This window comes from Raphanus sativus, chromosome 9 (assembly GCF_000801105.2).
Source record: "Raphanus sativus cultivar WK10039 chromosome 9, ASM80110v3, whole genome shotgun sequence".
Lineage (NCBI taxonomy): Eukaryota > Viridiplantae > Streptophyta > Magnoliopsida > Brassicales > Brassicaceae > Raphanus > Raphanus sativus.
The window spans coordinates 19,721,344-19,748,262 of NC_079519.1; the positions used below are offsets into that span (position 1 = coordinate 19,721,344).

A 26,919-nucleotide genomic window follows, 5' to 3' on the forward strand; every position below is an offset into this window, starting at 1 on the left:
ATTAGCAACATAATATTTATATACGCTCTACATACTAATATTTACGTAATATTATTCACATATTGTTATTTTTTACTCTGTTTTAGAAATATTAAACCAAACACAAAAAAGTTCTACATATGGTCTTTATCATTTATTTAATTTTACTTTTGATAAGTTATTTGTTTAAGTAATTTACTACATGAGTAAGAATATTTGAATAGGTATAATTATTTATTTAGGAATTGTATTCAGAAATTATAAATGATAAAATACTTTGATTAAATGGTAAACTAACTCCAAAGCAGTATTGGTTGATTAGTTTCTCTGAATCATGGCATGCAAAACAAATTGGAGGGTACTTGCTTTTCTTTTTTTTGTCAGCAACATAGACAAAATCATAGACATAATCATGGGGATTCTGCAAACCAAATTGGTAGCTCTGCATCTATATGGACAACAAACGACAATTGTTTTTCTGCACTGTGTGTAAGACTGTCCGTCCTTGAAATCTGCGTATGTGGTATATGAATGAGCTATGAGTTGTTAAAACTTCTCTTCAAGACCTTTAGGTTTTCTAGGTAACTTGCAAAGGCTGGATACTCTTCTGATTTCAAAACCATCTTCACCAACTGAGAACAATCCGTTGCAAATATAACATTAAACTATCTTAAATTCCTCATATACTCCATTGTCCAAATAAGCGTCTCTATCACCGAGTGAATTGGCGACTGACTCGTTTTTATAATCCTCACTCCCATTAATAGGAAGGCACTTGTTTTATCTACACATTTTCAAACAACTATGTTAGTTAAGTTTTTTCTTCCATCCATGATGAACCTGATTCTATAGATGATGTTTTAATTAATCATAGAGTAAAGAGAATATTCATTAATTCTCATAATTATAATTATCCAAAATATTATATATTGTAATATTCAAGAAAAATGTTCCATTATAATTAAATATTTAAAATTAACAGAAAATAAATTTAAAATTAACAAGAAAAAGATTATCCTTCTAGAATTAATAATCTGCAAAATTTATGTTCGCCTGGATAATTTATAGTCACGTCGTTTGTAATATAGATTCGAAAGATATATGTTTTAGTTTGGGGTTTGATACCGTTACACATACATGTGGACATTGTTATATATTGTATATACATGAATGTTTTAAAATTTATTTTAAGATACAAAAAGTATTTATGCCGCTTTGGAGTAGCTGAAAAATCAAGAAATCATGTTTTCTTTGGATGCTCTTTGGCGATTCAAGTTTGGACTCTCTCGAAGATTCCATCGAATCTTGAGATTTTTTCCTTACATTCGCTTCTTACAAATATGGATCACCTTTTTGGAGGGTTTTCCACACATAGAAGATCATCAATTTGCATGGATTGTATGAACATATGAAAAGTAAGGACAACAAGAATTTTAGCAATTTTGATGTTGATCCTAGAAATACTCTAAAACTGACAAAAACAGAATTTTTATTATGGAATGAGGCTCATGCATTCCTCATACCAAGCGCCTCTACTATAAGGGCAGAAGCTACAACTTGTATGTCTTCCATAACAAGAAGATGATGTTTCTCGGATGAATCAAGGAAAGATAAAAAAAACTATTCATGACAAGGATGGTTTAGAACGTTGGAAGGTTTCGATGATGGTTTGATGGGCGCAAGAAATACGAGAGACACTCTTTCACCCCTTCATTTGGAAGTAGAGACGCTCACTTGGGTAATGGAATGTATGAGAAATTTAAGACAGTGTTACGTTATATTTACAACAGATTGTTTTCAATTGGTGAAGATGGTTTCAGAACCACAAAAATTGTCTATTTTTGCAAGTTATCGAGAAGACATCAAGCTCCTTAAAGAAAGTTTCATCATTTATATTCCCGAACGCAAAAAAAAAGCAAACAGTCTTGCACACACTGCAAAGAAGCAACTGTCATTTATCGTTAGTATGAATGACACATTACATGTTAATATTCTAATTTAAATATGTATATTAATATATGTAGTTGAAAAAATATATATGTCATGTGGGTGTCTACATGTTTATGATCTTATTTAATATATATATATATATTTTGTTTAATATTTAACTATCTTGTCTTAATATTTTATTTTAATAAGTTGAAGTATATTATTAAACTTTATGAAACATGAAGTATATTTTAATAAGTTGAAGTATATATTAAAATATATTAAGTTATTTTATATTTATTTATTGGTATACTAATTTGATTATGAATATGAATTATGTATATATAAATATTATATAGATATTATTTCTTATTCTATAATCAAAATGAATTAATATTTATTTCTAATTCATTGTTAATATTAAGTACAGTTTTACTATTTAAAGTACTTATTAATAGAAATTAATAGTTAGATTTAAATAAAAAAGATATTATTAAAATGAAATTTTAGAAAACGAATTTATAAATATTTTTAGATATTTTATTTTGAAAATATTTAAATAATGTGTGAGACTATGGTATATATTTAATGATAACTAATTTTGTTGTATGTAAATAATAGAAAGCTATATAAATGTAATGATCCAACTATGTATTTTTGTAATTATTTTTTTACTGATTTTGTTTTAATAATATGTTTTAAAAATCCATTAGCGGTAAATTAACATATATCTAATTTATTATAATACTTATTTTTTTAGGTAATGGATCTAAAAAAAATAAAAAAGGCAACCCAATAGTATCCCAAATACATGTATAAATTAGATGATAACCCGTACCTTGCACGGGATGAGATTATTTTTAAGATATTAAGACGTTAGGTATATTTATTTTGGATATCAGTTTAGTTTTGGATTGTTTTTTGGTTTTAAGATCCTATGATATAAATACATTCTAAATTCATATTTATTTTCGTTTGTTCGGTTAAAATGGTTGAGATTTTTGGGTTTTTAGTGATAAACTAAAGACTATTTGTATATGTTTGGTTTCATGTTCTTTGAATTTTAGAAAATTCTAATATAAACCAATCGTTTCATATTATAAATTATGAAAAAATCATAATAAAATCAAATTTATATAACTGTTGAAGAAAACAAAGATACCTATAAAACAATTCATTTCATTACAATTTGGTTAATGGTGAAATAAAGATTTTAAAATAATAATATTCTATATTACGCCTGATTTAGAATCTTCACTTGAGGTGAATATTTTGTTATATAAATACTAACTTTAATGTGCATATTTGTGTGTATGTAAATTTTTTTAAAAGTGTTTCATCGCTATATACATATAGCGTTAACTAATATTGAAAGAAATGTTTGTTCATATAACAAATGAAAGTTTCAATTCTTAAAATTAAAATTAATTAAATATAAAATATACTTAGTCATTACAAAATATTTTTTAAAATAATGAAAATTAAATTATATACATAAATCGTTGTATAAAAATATATACATAAACAATAACATTAATATATCTACACATTGAGCCTGCTGAGTTTAATTCTTTCAATGTATTAAACATAAGCCCAATGAATTTTAACAATCAAGCATTATGTTTTAACATTTATTTTTCAATTTGGTCTGCGTAAAACATCTTCACAACCTACGATAAAAAAAACTCGAAACTTAGACATGTTTAAATAAAGAAAACGAAATTTATAAAATTTATTTAGGTGAAGAGTAAAGATGCCTACATTGGAGTCGATAAAAACCATTTCAATAGTTAGACCACCACCAGCAGAATACTGCTTCCACAAACGAATGATCTTAACCATAATCTTCCACATTGACTTGAATAGTTTCAAATCAGACACATAAATTACCCCAACCATTATAGGAGAATGAGATAAACTTAAGGTTTCGGGTGTAGTGAATGAATAAAATTATGTGGAGCAGTGAGTCTTATATAGGTTTACTAAACCTAATTCAATAAATGTGGTATCTTGGTATAATATCGTATTAAATGGAAAATATTTTTACCCTGCCAATCACTCTTAGATATATAAATTTCCGTAACAAAAAAATGTGAAATATATGTCATTTAGTATCATCAATTTATCTTGCCAATCACTCAAAAAATATAAATATTGTCCAAACGTTAATGCTAGCCGGTTTAATTCGGGATGTGTAGAATTCATTATATCGGTTTAAAAATCTTAACCATATTATTAAAATTCACGTGTAATAAAATTATAGTATTTCATTCGCTTTAAAATTCACGTGTACTACGTGAGAATGACTCGTAAAGCATGCTTAACAATGGGAGACTGTAGTAAGAAATCTTATAGTTTGTATAGAATGTGTTATCGCTTGTGTCAAACTATTATTGTTTGTGAAAACAAATGCTACAATGTCTCGAGACCCGTACTTCGCTAAATGCAGAGACTGTCGGGTCAAGAACAGAGTCTGCGGGTTCAACACAACCCACCCGAATCAAGACTTCATCTGTTACTCCTCTCAAAGAGAGACAACAACAACAACGACGTCCCGGTGATATGCCTCATCTTCGCTTTAACATGTATCCTCTTCGCTATCTCTGTAGCGGTAGCCATCTTCCGATCAAAAAGAGCGAGCTTCTTGTCCTCAGTAAGCGAAGAAGACCCAACCACTCTCTTCCTCCGCCCTCCTCCCCCGTCTTCACCTCCGAAGCTTGAACGACTTCGGTAGGTATACACATTACTTATATCCTCGCATACACATAAGAGTTCTTATGCATCTCAATCTCTTCAACCAGATCAGCAATCCACTCCACGCCATCGAGATCCCCTGCCTGAACACAAGCAGATAAAACCCGAACGACGGAGTAGCTATCCCCATATGATATGTATCGAGTTTGCAAAAGAGATCATCGAGACTCGAGAGACAGTTAGCTTAAAGAAGAGTGGCCTGCTTCAATGTCAATTCGAGTTCACCCGACTTCTCCGTAAGTGAAAGTGTAACTCGCGTGAAAGGTTTGTGAGCTTTTGTTTGCGTCGACAAAGCTATGAAAAAAATTAGTCGTTCTGTTCCGTGTCATATAAACAAAAAAAGAAAGAAAGTTAGACAATAAATGTTGCGTTTTTCTTCAAAACGCTCATAGACTGACACGTGGAATAGAGGTTTCTCATGCATTCTGGTGAAAACCATTTAAGGAAAACCTTAAAAATGCTTCTCTTTTAATATATAGAGGATAGAGAAAGCTTACCAGAAAGTTTTTTTTGTGTTTATACCAAGTAAAAACAAAAAAAAGAATGTCGGAGTCGAACAACTCTTCATCTGGTTCAAATAATTTCTACGACGAGTTTTCAGCTTTGCGAGAGGCCACCGTGCAGTTAAGATTTCAGATAAGGACAAAAGTCCAGGAAATGAGAGAATTCAACAATAAAATGGTAGGTTTGTAAGAAATGTTGGTGCGAGTTATTAACAATGTTATTGTCTGTGATTTTTTTTTTGAATCGCTTATATTATTTTTGATTTAGAGGTGTCTAAGAGAAAGTTGTTTCCTTTTTGTTTCATAATTTTACTGTAGACCACCTCCAAAGATGAGCTCATAGCTTCCATAACTTGCATTGGCAAGTGCATTGACAGCCTTGAGAGTGCTTTGACTAAAAACATGGTGGTGATAGATCGTAGAGTGAATCCACCTATGTTGGTTAGCATATCTAAAGATTTGACCAGTGATAAACTAAGGTCAAATGCCGAGCTCCTCTTGAACCATTTCAAGGAACATACCCTCCAGTACTTTTTAAATGCTTTCTTCCCTCCTGTTACTGCACCAGATGATGAACTTGTGCACAAGTTTTTTATCTTCAGGTCTCATCTCGAAAAATGCGTGTCTCTCTTTGACCGGGTCATGATGTAAGGTTATGGTTGCAAGACATCTTCTGAAGATGATGAAGCAACTAGCTTGCCTTATCATGTTGGATATGATTACCCACCTGTGTTTTTAATGTTATTGTTGTATCAATAATTAAGAGGATTTTGACACCTAATGATATATGTGTCAAGTAATAAAGTTACTCCTTTTATATATTCACTCTAATTAATGGATATGTGTTATTTTAATGTCTAATTTGATTAAGTGATTTCTCTCAGCTCTAACTTCCTTCCTACAATCCACACACTAAACGGGTAAAAACTTAATAATCCAAGAAGAGGGTCTCATGTTCTTATCACATTACATCGGAGATGTTCACACCTATTGTCATTCACTTGAATCATATCATATCAGAACAAGTTCTGTTCTGAGTTATTTATGTAATTTAAGCAGCCATTGCATGGGGTTTTTCCAGGGAGATGATGGTGGGAACGAGATAACATGATAAATTTGAAGGGCTGGGATAACATGATAATTGAGTCTGCTCTTTTTAAACATCCACTAATGATTCAAGCCAGTTTTACGTTAAGGTCTTACTTTCTTTATGGAACTCCAGTACGCATGTGCATTCTAAATTTCTAACTAATAATCTCCCATTGATAATATTTGCTTTGATCTGCTGTCTGAATATAGCATGGCTAATCAAATGATTTTCCATCGTGGGAATCATGTCAAATAACAAAATGGCCTGTCTAAATCCGTAAGCTATAGATATATATCCTTTTATGTGAAAATTATTGGTGAGTCTTGCAAATCTTGAAAATTGTTGGTGAGTTTTACAAATCTTGAAGGAAGGAAACGTAGTGGTGTGTGATTCAAGTAACAATAGTTCATATCAACAGCAAGAAAGTGAGAAACATTCATAACAAGTTTTAAAAGAAGAAGTTTTAATTATGTATTGTAAAAGAGAAAGTGGCAACTTCTTGGATTTGAATCTTCAAGGAGCGAACCAGAAAGTAATATCAATAATTTGTTGGAGACATGAAGAAAGTGAAATCAGAGGATTAAGGAATGTATTATGTGAGGTGAGAACAATCTCTAGCTTACATTTAGGATCATATGCATCAAAAGTTAGCTGGTTTCTCACGCATAGAGACCTGGATCACAATGGATCAAAAACATAGAAAAAAGAAACACACAATTGAGGAGGCTGCGAAGCTATTATTTGTAAGGCTACTAATATGGACATTCTTGTAGGGGTTGCAGCCACGATGACATTCACAAGACTTTTGGTTGTTGTTAGTAAGAGATGTTGAGGAACATTCATCACAACTTATAAAAGAGAATTTTTTATTCCACAGTTGAGCAAAACAAAACTTATAAAAGAGATGAATCTACCCTTTAAATCTTGACAGACAAGGTTTGATGATCATTATACATAACAGAAATAGATCAAATATATGTCAAGAAAAACTTGTATCCTTTTCTAATATTATTATTTGTATTTTTAGTGATTTAAACCCCTTGACTATTTCTAAATCAGATGCAAAGCCCTAAACTAAAAGAATTATGTTTTTAAATCTTCAACTATTAAACCGTTAATGCCGCTAACCTCTGTTAACAAAGTCATCGTTTATCAATGGGGAGAGCTGTTAAATTGAAACGCAACATTTTATATAATCACAGAAACGATACAAGATGCTTACAATCAACATAGATTTTAGTGATTTAAATTCCGTAAACAAAGTTGTGCTTTCTGAAAGGAGACTGTTTAAATTGAAACATAATGTTTAGTTTAATCACGGGAATGACACGAACTACTTAAAACCCCTTTTATTAATGGAAATGTATAATCACGATTCATCCCCGAACAAAAATAAATTAGGGTTTTTCTTCATTTTTAAGAACCATTGAAAGTAAAATAATTAAAAAAACTAAGTTGTTTGTAATCCTAATTCTTTTTCTCATGTTCATTTATTTATTAAAAATGTGACTTTTAGAATATTAAGTAACATAGCATATATTGATAATCTATGTTACATAGGTTATCCGTCTCTTCAAACTCGAAATTTTACCTAGAATTCACTTTCTAATAAATTTTAGGTAAAATTTTGAGTGTGAAAAAATGGATTTTCGGATCCATATCGGATCCGGATCGGGTTTGGGTATTTAGAATCTGAAAAAGACATAACATACCCAAATTTACTCAAATTTAATCAATATTTGTCATACATATATCTAAAATTTTATAAAATAATTTAAATTAAACTATTAATAATTAACATAAAACATTTTTAAACTCTAAGTTTTAAATTTTAAAACTTTATATTACTTAAAAATGTTAAAAAATAATAATAGATATTGCTAACAAAAGATATTTCAACTAAATCATAAAATAATATATATAAAATAGAACACAAAGAATCATAGTTATGGATATACATGTTTTTAAAGTCGGGTACAAATCGGCTCTTATCAGGTCGTGTTTATTCAAGTCGGTTTTTTCAGATCCGTGTCTATTTGGATCGGTTTTTTCGGGTCCGTGTCTATTCGGGTAAAAAAAATTTAGACCCAAAAAGTACTTGTAAATTTTTTGGGTCGTATATTTTTAGGCCGATTCCGATCCGGGTTTTCAAGTCCAGGTTAAAAATGCCCAGGCTTATTATAAACAAATGAGTATTTTGACTTATTTTATTTTTGATGGTTCTTGGAAATGAAGAAGAACCTAATTTTCTTTTTACTTGATTTGGGGGTTTTAAGAAAATTATTATGTAACACAATAAAAAGTTTTTTGTTAACTTATTTGAATTCTTACTAGGCATGAAGAAAATTTATTGAAATATGTGAAATTATTATGATTAACATGTAAATTAAATGATATTGAATTATTATGATAGGAAATGTGAAAAAGGAATGTAAAATACATAAGGTAAATTTTGTTTTGTGCTAATAAATGCTGTTAAAATTATTAGGGTAAAATAATAAATAAAGTATTTAAGATATGTTGTGATCCGAGAATATATGATCGGCATATATCATTGTCATTATCTCTTTTATATTGGTGTTTATCTTCTTATTAGGATAACTATGAGAACATGTATTTATATGACGTCTCACGTCAATGAATGATACAAGCTTTTCCATATCGTACAACACACGTTATCAGGCACGATTGGCTCTGTGAAACCCTAGCTAAGAAGAAGCTTGTAACGCCCCGACCTGCCCACGGCTAATGGGCCACCCACGCCCGCTCTCTCGGCCCGTGGGTCCCATCCCATCCGACGGTCGGTCGTTAATTTTCCAATGCTCGAAATCATTGTTTACTGACCCTGCAATCACCACCCGATCTTTCCCCGTGCTTTGGCCTCACTTACACGGTATCGCGAATCACTTCCCGATAGGTCACCCATCCTTTCACTACTCCAGCTCAAACACGCTTAACTCTGGAATTCTAAACGGATGTGTGACGGAAAAGGTAAGTCAACTTTGGTGACATAGGTAGCCAAATCAATTCTCTTAAGCCTTTTCATATATCACAACTCGGGATGTTACAAAGCTATTCGCGACGAGAAGCTGCTTGAGACGAAAAAGCTGTTCGCAACGAGAAGCTGCTCAAACGACGAGACCGATCAACACTTCCGAGATCAAAGGTATCATCGGTAATCTTAACTAAAACCGAAAACAAAAACCTCTACCCACAAACATGAAGCTATATCTAGCTAACATGAGTTGCAAAGAGAATAAATAAAAATCTGAATCTATATCGTGATCTTATAATCGTTTCTTTTTGTCTCTGTTTTTGATCTGCGTAAGAGTTTATTATTGTAATTATTTTTCTCTAAGATAGTTTCACGCTTGCTCTGTTTTTCATACATCGCGTCCGCTTGTTTTGTTTTGATCGCTTGCTATGTTCACTCATTCTGTTTCACATATAATTATTGATCAGTACATCGTTGTATTATTACTCGTCTGTATTGATTGATCCACTCTGATCGCTTACTCTGTTTTTGTATATATATCGTTCTGCCCGTTTGTCATGTTCGTATATATATCGCCTTGTTCGCTTTAATCTGTTTACATAGATTATTTTACGTGCTCTGTTTCTCATGCATAATTTATTTTGTTCTGTTTCGATTGATACGAACCGTACGACATATATATTGCTCTGTTATCGCTTGCATTATACATTGCTCTGTTTTTCGTATATCGTTTGCATATATAAACATTGCTCTGGTTTTCGTATACCATGCATAGCTCGTTTGACCATGCATAGCTTCGTATAATTATCATGCATAGCTCGTTTGTGTTTAATATAAACTGAAATTTTATATATATGTTATCATATGATTATATCTAATGGGGAATAATTTTTTTTTCAGATGTTTAAATTGACAAATCTCGACTTCCCTGTTTTGAAAAGCAATGGTGAAAATTACCTAGATTGGGCACTTGATGCAAGAATCATGCTACGATCAAAAGGACTTGGTGATACGATCATCAGTGACAATAAGTCCAGTGATAAAGATCGATACAGTGCTATTTACATAATACGCCATCATCTCCAAGAGAGTTTAAAAACTCAGTACAGAACCATGGAAAATCCATTGGATCTTTGAAACGCTTTACAGCGACATTATGACCACTAGAAAACGGTGATGCTTCCAAGGGCTCAATATGACTGGAAACACTTGAGGTTCCAGGACTATAAAACAGTAGACGAGTACAACTCTGTCTTGTTTAAAATTGTTTCCATGATGGAGTTATGTGGTGAAAAAGTTACTGAGCTCGAGATGCTTAATAAGACTTTCTCTACAATGCATTCCAGTAACATGGTATTGCAACAGCAATACAGATAAATAAAGTTCACCACATACACTGAGTTGATCGAATGTCTCTTGTTGGCTGAAGCCAATAATGAACTGTTAATGAAAAACAATGAGATGAGGCCTCCGGGAACGGCTCCATTACCCGACATCTCTAAACTTGCTATAGAGCAAAAGAAAGAGAGTAACCTTGTCCACCATAATAACCAATCCGGCTCATTCCGTGGTAGAGGTAGGGGACGAGGTGGCACGTTTAACACACACAGGCGAGGACGTGGTCGCGGGAACACACCAGGCTTCAGCCGTGGCCGTGGTCGTGGCCGTAGTGTGTCGTTTAAACCTCAGATCAAGACTGATCTGTGCCATCGTTGTGGTATGGGGAACCATTGGGCAAAGAACTGCCGTACTCCTAAGCACCTATGTGAACTTTATATCAAAAGTCTAACAGAGAAACCGGAAGCTTATATGGTTCGAGACTCAGGATATGAAGGAGATGATGATGAAGAGGACACAAAATATGTCCAGAACAAAGAGGAAGGATCAAACCAAGATACCGAGATGGAGTTTCAAACTTCAGATATTCTGAAATAAGGAATTAAAATTCCATAGTTTTTTTTATTTTCCCCCGGTTTTGGTGTTTTTCTTATTTTTTTTAATGTTTGGCTTTGGTGTTAAACATTATATTATGCATTAATGCATTTTTTATTTATTATATATATTTTCATACGCCTAAAAAAAAACCCCCAAATCATACATAAAAATATATATAATCGTATATTAAAAGAAAAATATATATATATCGTATAATAAAAGAAATATATATTTAATCGTAAATTAAAAGAAAAATATATATATAAACCGATTATATACCAAACAATTATTCTTCAAAATTATAAATATATGAAAAAAATAATATATATTTATACCATACATGAAAATTATTATTAATTATATGTATTGTTTTTGAAGAATGAAAAGTGGAATGGACTCATTTGTGGTAGACAGTGGTACCAGCCATACCATCCTGAGAGACAAACGATACTTCATAAATCTGATTAATAAAACAGCCGACATCACAATCATAGCTGGTACAGCTAACCTAATCGAAGGCTGCGGCCAAGCATGCATTTTATTGCCTAATGGTACACATCTAGAGATAGATGATGCATTGTACTCACCTAGCTCTAATAGGAGCCTCTTAAGTTTCAAAGACATAAGACTTAATGGTTTTCATATTGAAACCAAGGGTGAAGGAAATAAAGAATTTCTTCAGATTTATAATATCACCCAAGGCAATAAAAGAGTCCTTGAGACTATACCAGCATGTGGGACTGGACTTTACTATGTTAAGACTAGTCTGGTTGAGGCTAATGCCGTGATGAACAAAGAACTCAAAGAAGAGTTCACTCTTTGGCATGACAGGCTGGGTCACCTCGGTTCAGTGATGATGAGGAAAATCATAACAAATTCAAATGGCCACAATTGGAAAAATAAAAGAGTTATCCCTAAATACCTCACATGTGAAGCATGTTCACAAGGAAAATTAATCACTAGGCCATCACCAGCCAAAGTGAATAAGGAAATGATAAATTTTCTGGAAAGAATACAAGTTGATATTTGTGGACCGATACACCCACCCTGTGGGACTTTCAGATATTTTATGGTCTTAATTGATGCATCTACAAGATGGTCACACGTTTGTCTCTTATCAACTCGTAATCTAGCACTTGCGAGGTTGCTGGCTCAGATTATAAGACTTAGAGCACACTTTCCAGATTTTCCTTTAAAGACTATACGTCTTGACAATGCTAGTGAATTCACTTCCCAAGCTTTTAATGACTACTGTATGTCCATGGAGGCAAGTGTGGAACATTCTGTAGCACATGTCCATACTCAGAACGGTCTGGCTGAATCTTTTATAAAAAGAATTCAGTGGATTGCCCGACCACTCTTAATGAATACTAAACTCCCAATATCAGCTTGGGGACATGCTGTGCTACATGCAGCCGAGTTAATTAGACTCAGGCCATCAAGTGAGCATAAATACTCGCCATCCCAACTAATTACGGGTCATGAGCCAGATATTTCCCATCTAAGAGTTTTTGGATGTGCAGTCCATGTGCATATAGCACCACCACAGAGAACAAAGATGGGACCTCAAAGGAAGATGGGAGTATATGTTGGATACGATTTCCCCACTATTATTAAATACCTAGAGCCAACAACTGGTGATTTGTTTAAGGCTAGATTTGCGGATTGTCATTTTGATGAATCTAAGTATCCAGCATTAGGGGGATATTTTGGTAAGCTGGAAAAAGATATAAAATGGAATCAAACATCCTTAACATGGCAGGATCCTCGGAATAGAGATTGTGATCTAGAAGTCCAGAAAATAATACATTTGCAAGAGCTAGCTAGTAAATTGCCAGATTCCTTTGCTGACCCAAATAGAGTAACCAAGTCATATATACCAGCTGCCAATGCACCGATGAGACTTGATGTCCACGAGGGACATAATCAAGCTGCTACTACGTCTAAACCACAGTTAAAACGTGGTAGACCATCAGGTTCCAAAGACAAAGAAGTTCGGAAAAGAAAAGGTGCAAAGAAATCCGAATCCTTTGAAACCCCAGACATAGAAAAGGAAACTCATGTACCACCAAAAGAAACTTGGGACGCCAAGGATCAAGGTATTGAGGTTCCTGACAATAATGAGATCTCAATAAATTATGTCATGTCTGGAAAGGAATGGAACAGAAAACATGTCGACATGGATGATATATTTGCATGAATTGATGGATAATGAGGATCTAGAACCCACATCTATATATGAATGCATGCAACGACCAGATTGGTTAAAATGGAAAGAAGCCATTAATGTGGAGTTAGAATCATTGAAAAAGATAGGTGTATTTGGACTGATCATCCGGACGCCCCATGATATAAAACCAGTGGGATACAAATGGGTTTTTGTGAGAAAAAGAAATGAGAAAGGTGAAGTTGTGAGATACAAAGCACGACTTGTTGCACAAGGATTCTCACAAAGACCAGGAATAGATTATGAGGAAACTTATTCCCCTGTGGTGGATGCTACGACCTTGAGATTTTTAATAAGTCTAGCTATAAGAGAAGGTCTAGATATGCGGTTAATGGATGTTGTAACTGCCTACTTGTATGGTCCACTGGATAATGAGATATACATGAAAATTCCAGATGGTATTGAAATGAAAAACAAAGAGAGTTCTCGAGAACAACATTGTATCAAATTGAACAAGTCTCTTTATGGATTAAAGCAAGTGGGTCGAATGTGGTACAATAGACTATCTGAATACCTCCTGAAAGAAGGATACAAAAACGACCAGGTCTGCCCATGTATTTTCATAAAGAAGTTCAATAAGGGTTTTGTAATCATTGCAGTATATGTAGATGATTTAAATATCCTAGGAACATCTGGAGAAATTTTCCAAACTGTTGAATATCTCAAGAAAGAATTCAAGATGAAAGATCTCGGGAAAACAAAGTTTTGTTTGGATTTACAATTTGAGTATGTAAAAGATGGAATCCTTGTGCATCAAGAAACATATACAGAAAAGATACTCAAGAAATTTAATATGGACCAGTCTCACCCATTAAACAGTCCCATGGTCGTGAGGAGTCTTGGTCCGGACACGGATCCATTTGGTCCGAAGAAGGATGATGAAGAGATCCTAGGTCCAGAGGTGCCATATCTCAGTGCCATAGGAGCTTTGATGTATTTAGCTGGCCATACACGACCAGACATCAGTTTTGCTGTGAACTTACTATCTAGGTTCAGCTCATGTCCGACTCAAAGGCACTGGAATGGGATAAAACATGTACTTCGTTATCTACAAGGAACGAAGGATTTGGGTCTTATGTTTACTTACCAATCTAAGGAAGGTTTAGTTGGTTTTGCTGATGCAGGTTACCTATCCGATCCACATTTTGGTAGATCTCAGACTGGATATGTTTTTACACATGGAGGGACAGCAATATCTTGGCAGTCCATGAAACAGACCATGGCAGCTACTTCCTCAAATCATGCAGAAATATTGGCGATGCATGAGGCTAGTCGAGAGAGTGTATGGTTGAGATCCATGACACAACACATCAGTACCACTTGTGGTATAACCAAAGGAAAGGATCCACCTACCATCCTATACGAAGATAACACAGCATGCATTGCTCAGCTTAAAGATGGATACATCAAAGGAGACCAGACGAAGCACATTCTTCCAAAGTTCTTCTTTACCCACGAGCTCCAGAAGGCAGAAGAGGTCCAAGTGTTACAAGTCGGTTTAAGTGAGAATTCAGCCGATCTCTTCACCAAGTCCTTAGCTACATCAGTGTTCAAGAAGCTCGTGCACCAGATAGGCATGCGTCGACTGAAGGATCTTCGGTGATGCATTCATCAGGGGGAGTTCATGTGTTGTACTCTTTTTCCTTATCCACGGTTTTATCCCACAGGGTTTTTCTAGAAAGGTTTTAATGAGGCAACATCAAAAGCATGAATGAACCCTGAACCGGAAGTATCGATCAAGAGGGAGTGTTGTGATTCGAGAATATATGATCGATATATATCATTGTCATTATCTCTTTTATATTGGTGTTTATCTCCTTATTAGGATAACTATGAGAACATGTATTTATATGACGTTCATTGTCATTATCTCTTTTATATTGGTGTTTATCTCCTTATTAGGATAACTATGAGAACATGTATTTATATGACGTCTCACGTCAATGAATGATACAAGCTTTTCCATATCGTACAACACAAGATCAATGAAAAAACCCGCACAACCTCTTAATGTTAAAATAAATAAAGAAGAGGTGAAAGTGTATTAATGGGCCAGGTAATCTGGCCCGTATACATTTGAAGTAAAAACCCTTTCGAACCAATCCAAATCGCCGTCGTCTCCTCCGTTATCTCAGTAACCAAACAAATCCCTCATCGCTCGCACCCATTTCTACGATCTCCTCGATCTCTTTCTAGTATCGATTTTCACCAACGACGCAAAGAACGCAACTCTTACACCTCGGTGAGTCTCCGTTTTTACTCTTTGATAATTCATTCTGCAATGAAAATGATAAAATATAACTCTTCGCTTCTCGTTTTAGCGGTTATAACTATCGAACGGTTCTTGTTTCCGAAATCAACTAGTCAAGCAAATCTCTCTTGCTACTTTTTTGTATTTTTTTTTGTTTTGTCATTGAATGGAGCTGAAGTGAAACAGTTAACTCTTAGCTTTTATCCGAGTTTATTTGGTTTGGTGAGAGAGTAGTTACAGATTCTTGCAATATTTTTTTTTTTTAATTAGAGCTGTCACATATGTTTACTGATGTTTCATTTTCATGATTCGTTTTGGTTCTAATTCGATCAGGTTTTGCAAAAAAAAAAAAAGAAAATGGCGTATTCTAGGGCAGCGAGACGACCCCTTGGAGTATTTCTTTATAGTGCTAGTCGTAGGTTCAGTTGTGGAAATGAGTACTCTAGCAAATTCGAAAGTCTGTCTCAGTACAGGAGCCCTGTTGGTGGGTTTGGGAACTTGTTGAGGAGTTTTAGTTCGGAGGCTCCTGCTGGAGTTGACCAGATGAGCCTCATCAAGCAACTGAGGCAAAGAACTAGTGCTCCTATTAAAGATGTTAAGGCTTCTCTTGTTGAATGCAATTGGGACATTGGTAAGCATTACTTTTTTCTTTTTCTTTCTGTTTCTTATGCTCTTAAAATGGTTGTTATTTTTTTTTGACGCAGAGGCTGCTCAGAAGGATTTGAGGAAGAGAGGCAAAGTACTGGCTTCCAAAAAGTCGTCACGGACAGCTGCAGAGGGTATGCTTGCTGTTGCCCAGAACGAGGGAAGAGTTGCTGTTATCGAACTGAACTGCGAGACAGACTTTGTGGCTAGGAACGACATCTTCCAGTACTTGGTTAGTTCCATTAGCTATTTCACTTCTTAATAATAAGCTTTCCATTTCTTTTGTTTTTTCTTCTGAATAGCTACCATGTCTGCAGGCTTTAGCTATGGCAAAACGTGCTTTGCTGGTTGATAACAGTTCTCAGCAAGTTCCTGGTGTCTTCCCCTTTGGCCCTGAGCTTTTTGAGGTCTGTTGTTCAGATTCGATGCAACTGTTATCTCTTGTATCCTTTAACATTTTTATGTTTGCACCATCTGAGATATTGATATCATGTTTTCACTTCTAATGCCATTCAGGAGTTGAAGCTCAATCTCGACCATCCAAAAGTGAATGGTGAAACCACAGTTTCAAACGCTGCTACAGAAGTAGCTGCGATAATGGGAGAGAATGTCAAGTTTAGGAGAGGTTTCTTGATGTCAAAATCTTCAACAGGCGTCCTCTCTGCATATCTCCACACAAGTCCCCAACCAGGTACAAACTGTTTCCTGTTCTTACTAATCTCTTTTTTCATGATTCATCTCTTAACTTTGACTATGGTGTCAAATCTCATAGGGTTGGGTCGTATCGCTGGGATTGTATCTCTCGAAGTAGAAGGTGGAAACACTCAACTAGAGGCTCTTCAACGTGTAGGCTCAGAAATGGCCATGCATGTTGTAGCTGCAAAGCCTTTATTTTTGAGCAAAGACCTTGTTTCTTCTGAAGCATTAGCAAACGAACGGGAGATTCTCAAATCTCAGGTCACATTCACTTCATTGCGCTGTAATTTGCAAACAAACAGACATAACCTGAGTTTCAAAAATTGTCTTCTTAATATGACAGGCGGAAAGTACAGCCAAGTCTCAGATGGCTGTGGAGAAGATGGTGGAAGGCCGTCTCCGTAAATATTTCGAAGAAGTTGCTCTAATGGAGCAAAAGTTCATTGTGAACGATTCTATTAACATAAAGGTAATGTGCATTGCTTCTTATTACTTGTTGAATGGTGAAATTTTCTCAAAAAATCTATATGATATTCCACAGACATTGGTGGATAATTTGTCCAAGGAGGTGGGTTCTCCTGTGAAGGTTGCCGATTTTCTGAGAGTTGAGGTTGGGGAAGGAATCGAAAGGTAAATTAATATAACAATGGCCCATATATTTTTTGTATATATGATGGCTTTATTCATAAGATAGCGGCTAAAGAACATGTATTATATTTTGTTTTTGGAAGGCTTGAAGCATCCGATGAACCGGTTGCTCAAACTGCTTGAAGATGATGAATGTGGAGATGGTGTTAAATTAAGAGACCTCTTTCTTTGGTTAATTGGGTTTGGATACCGATCACTCACCATATGGTTTCTATGCCGGCTTGAGACTACAGAGTGTTAAGTGTTTCCTTTTCCCATGTTTTGTTGTTTTAGAAATGTGAGTTTGCCATACAATTTCCCAATAAGATCAATTTTGTGATTGTGCACATTACTTCTTTCACTCTTTGGCTATATATACAGCCTATGGAAGCTGTGTGACAAAACCATGTATTGTTGAGTTTTCTTACAAAAGTCCATACAGAAAACCTTTACTTCTCTAGTTATCTCTCCACTTAAGAGGGCTCTTTTGGTTTGGCTCTTTTGGTTTATTCCTGCACCATGTGCGGTAAAAAAAACTTTAAAATATTTTCTAACAGATAAACATAAATTATATTTTTTTTTTTATTAATATTATAAATTTTCTTTTTCTTATCAATATTTTAATATAAATTTGATTTAGCTGAACATTAAATTAAGATAAAAACAATTTTGTTTATTTTGAAATATATTTAAGAATGTGCATGTATATATTTAAAATTATAATCTTAGGTAGATTTTTCTATCTATTTATTTTAATTAAATATATTAAATAAATATATAAATTGCATAATTGTCAAAAATTAAAATTAAACAATATTTATAAAATCTATAGATATATATAAGAAACTAATAATTTTACGATTTAATTTGATTTTATGATTTAATTTTTATAATTTTATGAAAATATGTATATATTTTTGAAATATTTTTAATTTAAATGATATTTCGAAATTTAAAATACTATAATTGAATATATTTATTTTAATGATGATTTATGAGTTAAATCATCATTAAAATAATCTAGGTATTTTCCTACACCATGTGTAATGATGAATTTTTTAAAAGTTATATTTTATATTTTAAAATGTAATTTATTAATATTATATATTTTATTATTTTGGCCAATAATTAATATAAATATCACTAATTAAGCATAAAATTAAGAGAAAATATTTTTTATATTTTAAATTATATTTAAGAATATATATGTATATATATAAAGTTACAATCTTAGATAAAAATTTATTTATTTCATTTGGTTAAATGTATTAAATCAACTTGTACAAAATTACTAAAAATCATATAAAATTGTATAGTTATAAAAAATCAAAACTAAATAATATTTATATAATTTGTAGATATCTAAAAGAAACTAAATATATATATATATATATATATATATATATATATATATATAAGAAACTAATGATTTTACGATTTAATTTGATTTTATGATTATTATAATTTTCTAAAAATATGTATATACTTTTGAAATATTTTTAATTTAAATGATATTTCAAAATTTGAAATGCCATAATTGAATATATTTATTTTAATGATGATTTATGAGTTATTACCATATTTTTAAAAAGTCCAAAAATATAAATCGACAATAAATGTAATACATGAGTTATTACCATATTTAAAAAGTTTACCAAAAATATAAATTAACATTAAATATAATATTCCATGTCATATTAATCTATAAGACATATCATCAATTTTAGTAGTCATGCCATATTACTTTTGTGAAAATGATTGTAGAAGACATGTGGTAAAATCACTTCTCAAATATAATCTAGGGGATGAAAATTTCATAGTTGTCAAAAATTAAAATTAAAAAATATTTATAAAACATGTAGATATATATAAGAAACTAATGATTTTACATTTAATTTGATTTTATGATTTAATTTTTGTAATTTTCTAAAAATATGTATATATTTTTGAAATATTTTTAATTTAAATGATATTTTGAAATTTGAAATGTCATAATTGAATATATTTATTTTAATGATGATTTATGAGTTATTACCATATTTTTAAAAAGTCCAAAAATATAAATCGAAAATAAATGTAATATATGAGTTATTTACCATATTTTAAAAAGTTTACCAAAAATATAAATTAACATTAAGTATAATTGTCCATGTCATATTAATCTATAAGACATGTCATCAATTTTATTAGCCATGTCATATATTTTTGTGATAATGATTGTAGAGAAGACATGTGGCAAAAATTGTCCATGTCATATTAATCTATAAGACATGTCATCAATTTTAGTAGCCATGTCATATTATTTTTGTGAGAATGATTGTAGAGAAGACATGTGGCAAAATCACTTTTCAAATATAGTATAGGGGATGAATAGTTTTGAGGTTTAATGAAATTTAGGTAGGTTCTGTCAGGTTTAGATCGTTTTGGAAATTTTGGATTATTTGAATATTTCAGATAAAAAAATTGAATAAGTTTAGATCGTTTTGGTTTACAAAAAAAAAAGATCGTTTTGGAAATTCTGGATTATTTGAATATTTTAGATAAAAAAATTGAATAATTCAATGATGAAACCGGTCAGTGATGGAAATATTCGAAATCAACGGTCGAGATCAATGAAATACGATCGTATGGTTATTATCATAAACTGTATTAAACTTTCAGTATATGAGAAACACTGAATAGGGTGTAAAGGAAAAAATAACTTTTTTCAAAAAAGCAAACTTTCTGATTCTCTCTACTCTCCACTCTTTCCCTAGATCATCTCTTCTCCAAACACACACACTCTCTCTCTTGATTCCCTGCTCTCTCCACGCCAATCATGGTCTCAGAGACAACGCGATCGACTCTTAAACTCACCAACGTCCCTCAGACCATAGTCGCGGACGAACTCCTCCGCTTCCTAGAGCTCCACCTCGGCGCAGACTCCGTATTCGCCCTCGAAATCCCCACCTCTCGCGATAACTGGAAGCCACGCGACTTCGCCCTCGTGCAATTCGCCTCCCTCGAAGCCAAGTCCCGCGCTCGGCTCCTCTCTTCCCAGAGCAAGCTCCTCTTCAAGTCCCGTAACCTAAGAGTCTCCGAAGCCTACGACGACATCATCCCTCGCCCCGTAGATCCAATCAAAAGGCTCGACGGCGTCGTTTTGACCGCTGGATTTCCCGAGGCGGAGGAAGGGAGGTTCTGTGCCCTAGAGAAATGGGGAGGCGTGAGGTGTTGGGTTGTAGAGGAGAAGAGGAGAGTGGAGCTTTGGGTTTGGGAGAGTGGAGATTGTTACAAGTGTGAGGTTAGGTTTGAGGATATCGTTGAAACTGTTCCCTGCTGCGTCAACGGCGTCTCTGAGATCAATGCCTTTCTTCTTAGGGTAAACTTATTTTTTACTCATCTTGCTTGCTGTTGTTTTTTTATTTATTTATTGTTTGGTTTGTTAAGTGCTACTTTGGTTAATGTCTTCTTAGTTTTGTTTTACCTCTTGTCTTATTTTTTTCAGCTGAAATATGGACCGAAGATATATAAACAAGTATCAGGACCGAATATAGCCACCAAGTTTAAATCTGATCGGTACAGTTTCTGCAAGGAGGATTTTGATTTCATGTGGATTCGCTCAACTGATTTCTCCCGTGTTAAGTCCATCGGTACATCCACTTGCTTTTGTTTGGAAGTGGACAACGGCTCAACGATGTCTGACATCTTCTCAAGCTTCCCTTACTATAGAGAAGACACTTTGAGCCTTACAACAGTGGATGGGAATACCTTTGCCTCTGCAAATCAAATTGTCCCTCTCTTGAATACAGCTAATCTGGGGATTGAGATTCCATACGAGATCCTTTTCCAGCTCAATTCGCTGGTTCACGCCCAGAAAATCAGTCTTTTCGCCGGTTCGGATATGGGATTGATCAGCATCCTTTGTGGTTTGAGCTTGGAAACTGCATTGACGATCCTCAAGAAACTGCACCAGCAAAGCTCTATCTGTTATGATCCAATCTCATTTGTCAAGGCTCATTCACAATCCGTGGTTAAGAAGAAGATGGCGCATTCCCCTGCATCAGCCTATAAGAGATTGACTGAGCAGAACATAATGAGTTGTCAGAGAGCTTATGTCACACCTTCAAAGATTTATCTGTTGGGTCCAGAGCTTGAGACTGCCAATTACGTTGTGAAGAACTTTGCAGAGCATGCCTCGGATTTCATGAGGATTACTTTTGTGGAAGAAGATTGGAGCAAGATTCCAGCGAATGCGCTTTCTGTGAACTCAAAGGAAGGCTATTTTGTGAAACCCTTTAGAACCAACATCTATCACAGGGTGTTGTCAGTCCTTGGAGAAGGTATCACCGTCGGCCCTAAAAAGTTCGAGTTCTTGGCTTTCTCAGCGAGCCAGCTGCGAGGAAACTCCGTCTGGATGTTTGCTTCTAACGAGAAAGTAAAAGCTGAAGATATAAGAGAATGGATGGGTTGTTTCCGTAAGATCCGAAGCATTTCTAAATGTGCTGCTAGGATGGGCCAGCTGTTCAGCGCTTCCCGGCAAACACTTAATGTCCGTGCGCAAGATGTTGAGCAGATTCCTGACATAGAAGTGACTACTGATGGTGCTGACTACTGCTTCTCGGATGGCATAGGGAAAATTTCCTTGGCATTTGCTAAGCAAGTTGCACAGAAGTGTGGACTGAGCCATATCCCTTCAGCATTTCAAATCCGATATGGTGGCTACAAAGGTGTGATTGCAGTTGACCGCAGTTCCTTCAGAAAGCTGTCTCTGCGTGATAGTATGCTGAAATTTGATTCCAACAACAGGATGCTCAACGTGACCAGGTGGACAGAGTCGATGCCTTGCTTCTTAAACCGGGAGATCATTTGCCTTTTGTCAACTCTCGGAATAGAAGATACTGTGTTTGAGGCGATGCAAGAGGGGCATCTATCTATACTGGGGAACATGCTTGAAGACCGCCATGCGGCACTGAACGTTCTGCAGAAACTGAGCGGAGAAAGTTCCAAGAATCTGCTAGTTAAGATGCTGCTACAAGGATATGCACCGAGTTCAGAGCCTTACCTCTCAATGATGCTTCGTGTGCACCACGAGAGCCAGCTTTCTGAACTAAAGAGCAGGTGCAGGATACTTGTACCCAAAGGACGGATCTTGATCGGATGCATGGATGAAATGGGTATACTGGAGTATGGCCAAGTGTACGTTCGTGTTACACTGACTAAAGCGGAACTGGAATCCCGCGAACAGAGCTACTTCCGCAAGATTGACGAGGAAACATCTGTGGTGGTTGGTAAAGTGGTTGTGACGAAAAACCCTTGTCTTCACCCTGGTGACATCAGAGTTCTTGACGCAATATATGAGGTCAATTTTGAACAAAAGGGATTTCTAGATTGCATCGTCTTTCCTCAGAAGGGAGAGAGGTAATATAATAAACCAATCCTTCAAAGCTATATGCACCATATGCTTCTGATTCTTGACTTTTTGTTTAATCGTTGATGGTTTGTTTGGTGACTTTACAGGCCACATCCAAATGAATGTTCTGGTGGTGATCTCGATGGAGACCAGTTTTTTGTTAGCTGGGATGAGAAGTTGATACCGAGCCAAATGGACCCTCCAATGGACTACGCTGGAAGCAGACCTCGTATAATGGATCATGATGTCACCTTGGAGGTTAGTTTCTCCAAATGGTTCTGATAATGTGAAAGTTTCCTAATCTTTGGAGTCTAACCTGATTCTCACTGCTTTTCTTTTCTTTTGTTTGTAGGAAATCCACAAGTTTTTCGTTGACTATATGATAAGCGACACGCTAGGGGTGATCTCAACTGCACATTTGGTTCACGCAGACCGTGACCCGGAAAAAGCCCGGAGCCAGAAATGTATAGAGTTGGCAAACCTTCACTCCAGGGCTGTTGATTTTGCCAAAACTGGAGCTCCAGCTGAGATGCCTTTTGCCTTAAAGCCCAGAGAGTTCCCTGATTTCCTGGAACGGTTCGAGAAGCCAACGTACATCTCTGGGTCCGTGTTTGGGAAACTATACCGTGCTGTGAAAAGCACTTTAGCTCAGAGAAAGCCAGAAGACGCTGAGAGAGAGAACAAGATGGCTTACGACTCAACACTTGAAGCTGCTGGCTTCGAGAGCTTTATAGAGACGGCGAAAGCTCATAGAGACATGTATGCTGAGAAACTGAGCTCGTTGATGAACTACTACGGAGCTGCTAACGAAGAGGAGATTCTGACGGGGATTTTGAGAACCAAGGAGATGTATCTGCAGAGAGACAACCGGAGGTATGGTGACATGAAGGATAGGATTACATTGTCGGTTAAGGATTTGCAGAGAGAGGCCATGGGATGGTTCGAGAAGAGGTGCGAGGATGGACAAGAGAGGAAGAAGCTAGCATCGGCTTGGTACTATGTAACATACAACCCGAGCCATGACGATGAGAAGCCGAAATTCTTGAGCTTTCCGTGGATCGTAGGAGACGTTTTGCTGGGGATAAAGGCTGAAAGTGCGGAGAGAGAGACGGAGGGAATGGTGATAGCGTGAAGAGCAAGCATGTGGACTTACTATATCTGTTTGGCTACCCTAATCACTTGTAGGTTTAATATATAGTTTGCTAAGCTAAAACCGCGCGTATATGCGTCAGTGTTCTGAGGCAAACCAAAATCAGGAAGTAGTAACAAAATTAGTGAATCTAATTTTTACAGTTGTTTACTAGGAAGTACTAGTAATAAAATCATACAAGCCAAAACTAATCTATACAATAATGAGTGGTGTGTGATATGATATATATGAAACGCAAATGGGCCTTGGCCTTGAAGCGGTTCGTGCTTTATTCAGACGCCTTGTCGTTTCTCTTATTTTATGGAGAACTGTATACAGTTTCAATAGTCTTCTGCAGACAAACAAGTTCAAATAAGTGATCACCACGTTGTGCAAATCCGATCTCTCTCCCCAATCTTCCTGCGCCACATAAATCTCAGTATTTTCTCCAAATCTCTGCAACTCTCGATCGTTAACGGCGACCGAACTTTTTAACCGGTAAAGATGAACGACTTAGATGTGTCGAAGCAGATCCAGCAGATGGTGAGATTCATCCGGCAAGAGGCTGAGGAGAAGGCAAACGAGATCTCCGTCTCCGCTGAAGAAGTACCTTTCTCACTCTTTCTATTCCATTTCCCCCATAATCTCTATATTTTCACTCACGATTCATTCGATCTGATTGCTTGTTTGAATTATGATGTGTAGGAATTCAACATCGAGAAACTGCAGCTAGTTGAGGCGGAAAAGAAGAAGATCAGGCAAGACTATGAGAAGAAGGAGAAGCAAGCTGATGTACGCAAGAAGATGTGAGTTTCATTTCATTTGACCTACCTATCGTTTTACTTTCTGATCTCGATCTTAGTTCCAATTCTCTAGATTTTGACCTTATTAACACGTTCAAGGTATGATCTATATAGATTCGAACTTTGTACTTGATTTGAACTTGTAATCTGCAAAGTGTTCTTTCTTGATTGATGAAATCCTTATCATCTGATCTTCTTCTATGTATGTTAGTTCACTGTGTTAGTCCGTTTTTGTTAGATTGATTTGTGTAACTACTTTGGAGAAGAATAACGATTTGATACATTATTTTTGTTCAGTGATTACTCGATGCAGCTGAATGCGTCAAGGATCAAAGTTCTTCAAGCTCAGGATGATATTGTCAATGCCATGAAAGACCAAGCAGCTAAAGATCTTCTCAACGTCAGTGCCGATGAGGATGCCTACAAACAGCTTCTCAAGGATCTCATTGTTCAGGTTCCTGCTCCCCTCCCTCCTACCTACTTGATACTGACCTTCAATATTATATTTTATACACTGCTGGCTTCTTTTAAGCTTATGGTTATCTTGAGTCTGATGGCGGCAATCTCATTCTTGAATTGTTGCAGTGTTTGCTTCGGTTGAAAGAGCCTTCTGTGTTGTTGCGTTGTCGTGAAGAGGACTTGGGTTTAGTTGAATCTATTCTTGAGGATGCAAAGGAGGAGTACGCTGGTAAAGCAAATGTTCATGCTCCAGAGGTTGCCGTGGACACAACTATATTCCTTCCCCCTCCTCCTACTTCTAGTGATTCTCATGGTCTTCACTGGTAACATTCATTTTTTTCTCATTACATAGAAAGTAACTTTAGCCCGTAGTATTGATTTATAGATTCTTACAAGAGTACATAATAGGTGTCTTGATCCGGCTTGATATAAGCTAATGTGTAATGTTTAACTTGTTTGTAGCTCTGGGGGTGTTGTGCTAGCTTCTCGTGATGGGAAAATCGTGTGCGAGAACACCCTCGATGCTCGTCTTGATGTGGCATTCCGTATGAAACTCCCAGTGGTATGAGAACAAATCGATTTTTCTATTTCTTTTGCTCTGTGTACGTAAGTCAACACTTCTGAATCACTCATTTCTTTTCGCAGATCCGTAGGTCATTGTTTGGCCAAGTTGCTGCCTAATGAATGAAAGAGATGTGATTCATACTGGTTTGTGTGTTTGTTTGTTACCCATTTGGGAAAGATTTATCTTTGTTGTGATTCTTTGTTTCTGCAGAATTTTACTTTGAAGTCCAAAAGAACCCATCGAACTCGTCGTTTACTCGTGTATTTTTTTCCTCCTTCCTGAATGTTATCACTGGCCATAAAAATAAATAAAGGGATGAAAGACTTTTGTTATTGTTCCTTTTTTTTTTCTGTTATTTTTTTTTTGTTCTTTTTTTTCAACTAGGTGGTTTGCCCGCACATGCAGGCATAATTTTCTTTCAAATATTTATTGATGTATATTTATTAATTCAAAAAATCATTATAATAAGTTATTATTTATGTTTTCAAAAAATCTAAATTAAACATCAAACTTTTATACAGTGAAACTTGTATAAATTAATAATGTTGGGACTACACCAAAACTATAATTTTTTATTAATTTATAGAGAATATTAATTTATCGAAATACTAATACTAATTGAACCAAAAACTCAGTATGAGACAATGAAATTATATTAATTTATAAATTATTAATTTAAAAAGATTATACTGTATATGATCAAATATTTTGATAAAAATATATATTTATTATTGTATTAGAATTTTTAAAACACTCACATACTTGAAATATTTTAGAAAATATATTTATACAAATTTTTTTCATTGATTAATATTTAATTGTAAATTGGTGTATATCTTAATTTTTAACTTCTATAATTAAAAGATAAATTTTCAAATAACAATACAATATGTAAGAATTATCTTTTTATTTCTGATAATATTAATTTATAATCTATTAT

General features: G+C 34.7%; 3 protein-coding genes across 3 annotated transcripts; all 3 read left to right on the forward strand.

Annotated features, from left to right (window-relative positions):
• Positions 1 to 15,393: 15,393 nt before the first annotated feature.
• LOC108824309 (elongation factor Ts, mitochondrial) lies at positions 15,394 to 18,091 on the forward strand. Its single transcript, XM_018597711.2, has 9 exons — positions 15,394 to 15,654; positions 15,997 to 16,294; positions 16,368 to 16,540; positions 16,626 to 16,715; positions 16,825 to 16,999; positions 17,081 to 17,265; positions 17,348 to 17,473; positions 17,546 to 17,634; positions 17,736 to 18,091. Exons 2-9 carry the CDS (start codon positions 16,021 to 16,023, stop codon positions 17,773 to 17,775), a joined length of 1,152 nt encoding a protein of 383 aa, XP_018453213.1. The 5' UTR covers positions 15,394 to 15,654; positions 15,997 to 16,020; the 3' UTR covers positions 17,776 to 18,091.
• A 2,250-nt stretch (positions 18,092 to 20,341) lies between these two features.
• Positions 20,342 to 24,321, forward strand: LOC108828213 (RNA-dependent RNA polymerase 2). Its single transcript, XM_018601827.2, has 4 exons — positions 20,342 to 20,992; positions 21,119 to 23,031; positions 23,131 to 23,281; positions 23,376 to 24,321. The coding sequence occupies exons 1-4, from the start codon at positions 20,450 to 20,452 to the stop codon at positions 24,153 to 24,155; spliced, it is 3,387 nt and encodes a 1,128-aa protein (XP_018457329.2). The 5' UTR covers positions 20,342 to 20,449; the 3' UTR covers positions 24,156 to 24,321.
• A 214-nt stretch (positions 24,322 to 24,535) lies between these two features.
• LOC108823693 (V-type proton ATPase subunit E1) lies at positions 24,536 to 26,311 on the forward strand. Its single transcript, XM_018596959.2, has 6 exons — positions 24,536 to 24,758; positions 24,858 to 24,958; positions 25,253 to 25,409; positions 25,541 to 25,737; positions 25,877 to 25,976; positions 26,060 to 26,311. The coding sequence occupies exons 1-6, from the start codon at positions 24,657 to 24,659 to the stop codon at positions 26,093 to 26,095; spliced, it is 693 nt and encodes a 230-aa protein (XP_018452461.1). The 5' UTR covers positions 24,536 to 24,656; the 3' UTR covers positions 26,096 to 26,311.
• The last annotated feature ends 608 nt before the right edge of the window (positions 26,312 to 26,919 follow it).